We start from the raw sequence: 3,703 nt of genomic DNA on the forward strand, positions 1-3,703 counted from the left end.
CGTAGTCCGTAGTCAATCACTACGTGCAATAAACTTCCCAAGCTCATCTTCATCGATCAGATTTCTGAGCAGACGTCGGTCGACTCCGATCCCTCTAGACTCTGCTGAGCCCTCGTCGTTCATCTGTCATTCCTCTCGCCCAAACGACTTTTCTATCTCGTCTTGTTCTTGTGCTTGATGTGGCCCAGATCATAAGCCAGCGTTGTTGTGCTTAGAAAGAATTCCTAGTTTGCCTGTCACATCGTTGGCTACGGCGGGCTAACGCACTGGGTAACAACAACCTTGGCCCTTGTTCAGCCTGTCTGGATCTCTCTCGTTGCCTCGCTCCTCGCCCATACCCGCCTGCACTCCTCCCAACCCCAGAATCTCAAAAGCAAAGCACCCAGATTAATCCTTATCCTCTCTCGATAACTTGCCATAGCCTACGTTCGTCTCTACCTCACATCTCATAACCTACCTCCCCGCCAGACACCGTACATCTTCGCTGCTTGTCAGATCATAACCATCGTCGAACTTCTATCTGTATTTTGTTCCGCTCCGTCCCATCAGTACATGAACATCGTTCGATCTCAAATTTGGCGGCTACGCCGACACCCACTATACGTGGAAGTTGATCAAAGACCTTTCTTCACTATCAGGGGTGTTTATCGTGATATCGGTTGATGCTTAGACCGAAATCGCGCCGTCGGGAAGCCTTTTGAAGGTGGCTTTGAAGGCTTCCATTCCCAATATGAATCCAGTCAACTTTGCCAACCATGGAGGCCCGATGCCGATGGGAGATAAACCGCCATTTCCTCACATCCAGAACCAACCGAAAAATGAACCTACACACCAGATGCTACTGAAACATATATTTGCTGCCCTTCAGTCACAGGGCCCATTTCAAGGCTGGCAACGAGATGTGCCGATTCGAGACCGAGGCTCCAAGATCTTTCAAATGTAAGATATCATTGGCCACCTCCAGTCCGTTGGGCTGCCTGCTGGTTGTTTTTGTTAATGTGCTTCCTCTGAGAATTGCCTTTCGAATGGCGTCCTGTCATGTCAAGAGCCTTCCCAGCCAAAAAGTTACAAACGCTAACCTGCAGTTTTCTTTTTGACTTACAAGCATATCCTCACTGCGCCTGGTTGAAAATAACCTTCCAAAGATATTAACTGCCGCCGTGAACTACGAAGAAAAAGCTTTCAAACAATCAAGTGACAGGGTATGCTATTTCTCGTTCCATGACCGTTCGAGATAAGTTGCTGACTTGTTTTAGGCTGAGTATGAAAGAGAGTGCACCAACAAGTTGGGGCAGATAAGAGATAGTAGACAGCAACGAGCGGCGAACATGATGCAAAGTGGCATGACGATGTCACACGGTGGTCCTCATCCCGGCATAGCTACTCCTGCACAAAATAATGCCCAGCCAAATGTGTTTCCTGGTCAAATTCAACAACAGATGCAAGGTTCTCCGATGCAGATTCAACCACCACAACCCCAACAGCCAGGAATGAGAATGGGCCTCCCGAATCAACAAGCGCAGATGCATCACCCTGGCTTCCCCCAAAACGGACAACGAGTGAATCGTGGCGCTTCTCGCGACGAAATGGGCGGGCTCCAACCCCACGAATTAGAACACGTCCGCCAGAGAGCAGATCAGATGATGCAACAAGCTCCACCAGCTGTGATACAGAAGCTTAGATCAGGCTTTCAAAGTATGAACCCTGAGCAACAACAGCGGGTGGCTCGGACAGGAGTAGATCCGGTTCTATACTTTTTCCGTCTACAAGCCGCAAAGGAACTCAAAAAGAAGACAAATTCTCGAGAAATGATACTGCCTCAGAACCAGGTTCCCGACACTGGCAATAATGCGATCGCCAATCAGTCGATGAGCCCGCACCAGAGACAAATACCTCAGTCACTTATGGGCCTCCAAGGCAATTCTACGATTCCTGTGAGCGGACATCAAAACCTTGACAATGCATACGTAGGAAGTATTGATCATATACAAGGACAGCAGGCAGATGGGGTCCGCTCACAAGATGCAGGTCAACTTGTTGTTCCAGCCAGCGTTCCCCAGATGGGGGTCCAACCACATTTTAATAATTCGCAGCTTGGTATGTTTCCAGACGGGCAGCAAAATACTAATAGAGGAAATATCACACCTATGATTCTCGCGCAGCAACATCAACAACGGCAGAACATGCATAATTCCCAACAAGATACCGGGCCACATGCTGCACATTTTCAGGCTCAGGTGCAGGCTCAAGCTCAAGCACAGGCGCAGGTTCAGGCACATGCCCAGATTCAGGCCCAGGCACAAGCTCAGGCACAAGCTCAGGCACAAGCTCAGGCGCAAGCTCAGGCGCAAGCTCAGGCGCAAGCTCAGGCACAAGCTCAGGCACAAGCTCAAGCTCAGGCTCAGGCTCAAGCTCAGGCGCAGTCGCAGGCTCAAGCAGTACAGGCACAGGCGCAAGCTCAAGCCCAGGCTCGTATACAAGCTGCGGCTAAGGCACAAATGGCAATGTCATCGCAAGTGAATCCTCAAATTCCACAATCTTTACCACAACAGAGCCCTGCAATGTCAGCAATCAATCGACCTGGAAGCATCGGCCAGATACCCCAGCCTCAAGGCGGTTCCCAGGGCCGACCTCCACCAAGGCCTCCTGGTATGGGTCAAGACCACCCGGTGGTTCCAAACCCTCAACATGCTATTCCACCAGGGCTGCCTCCCAGCCTTCGAAATCAACTAGCACAAATGTCGCCAGAACAAGCAGCTCACTTTATGCAAAGCTATCAGCGTCGCATGTTTGCCAGTAACCAAGCAATGGCTCGCCCAGGACAACAACCTAACGTTCCTGTTCCACAGACCTCACAAGAAGTTAATCAGCAACCCACTCGCAATGGACAACTAGCCAACGAGGCAGCAATGCGAAATGCAATGACAATGTCACCTCAAACATACGGGCTGGGTGTGCCACTGCCCCAGAATCAAAATATTTCCCGCCAAGCATTGCAGCAACAGCAGCTGCAACTGCAACAGCGACAACAGGAAATCAAAATGCAGTTCGCTCGACAACAACAAGCGAGTGTAGAACTGACAGAAGATCAAATCAAAGAGATGGATCGTGTTCCGTTTCACCCACTCCTTATCAGTACGAATATCAATATCACCCAGCCCCTGCCAAAAGGTGTTACGACTTGGGGACAACTCAAACTGTGGGTAGCGCAAAACCCTCATGCCCTTGGCGATGCCTCTCTGCCCAAACTCCAAGCGCTACAAAGATACCACTTTGTGCAGCTGAATTTGCATAGAGAGGGAACTCGAAAAACAGATCAAGAATTCCAGTCGTCCGGGGTTGTCCTTCCACAGTCCCAACCCTTCAACCTTCAGCAAGGGTTCCAACCTGGACAGCAACAACTTCAGCGTCCTCCAAACCTGCCTATGCTGCGCCCCATTACTGCGAACGAAGTTCAGGTTGCTCGACAAAGGCTAGGTCCTCAAGCTCAAAATTACACCGACGAACAAATTAAAGCATTTTTGGAAAAAAACAGGCAGAGGCATCATATGGGACCCCGTAATTCAGTAGTGGCACCCAGCACATACGCTGCTCAGGCCATGAATCAAAACCAGGCGCTTCAGCCGCCCGTTCAACCCCAATCCCAGCCTCAACCTCACTTTATAAACGCCGTTCCTGTGGCACAACCTCCCACAAGCCAACC

At 50.3% G+C, this 3,703-nt stretch overlaps 1 protein-coding gene across 1 annotated transcript; it reads left to right on the forward strand.

Moving 5' to 3' along the window:
- Positions 1-730: 730 nt before the first annotated feature.
- Positions 731-3,477, forward strand: HCAG_00151 (predicted protein; the record flags this gene model as incomplete). Its single annotated transcript, XM_001543055.1, has 4 exons — positions 731-939; positions 1,106-1,202; positions 1,257-3,135; positions 3,296-3,477. The coding sequence occupies 4 exons, from the start codon at positions 731-733 to the stop codon at positions 3,475-3,477; spliced, it is 2,367 nt and encodes a 788-aa protein (XP_001543105.1).
- Between the last annotated feature and the right edge of the window lie 226 nt (positions 3,478-3,703).

The sequence above is a fragment of the Histoplasma capsulatum genome, genomic scaffold, assembly GCF_000149585.1.
Source record: "Histoplasma capsulatum NAm1 scaffold_1 genomic scaffold, whole genome shotgun sequence".
NCBI lineage: Eukaryota > Fungi > Ascomycota > Eurotiomycetes > Onygenales > Ajellomycetaceae > Histoplasma > Histoplasma mississippiense.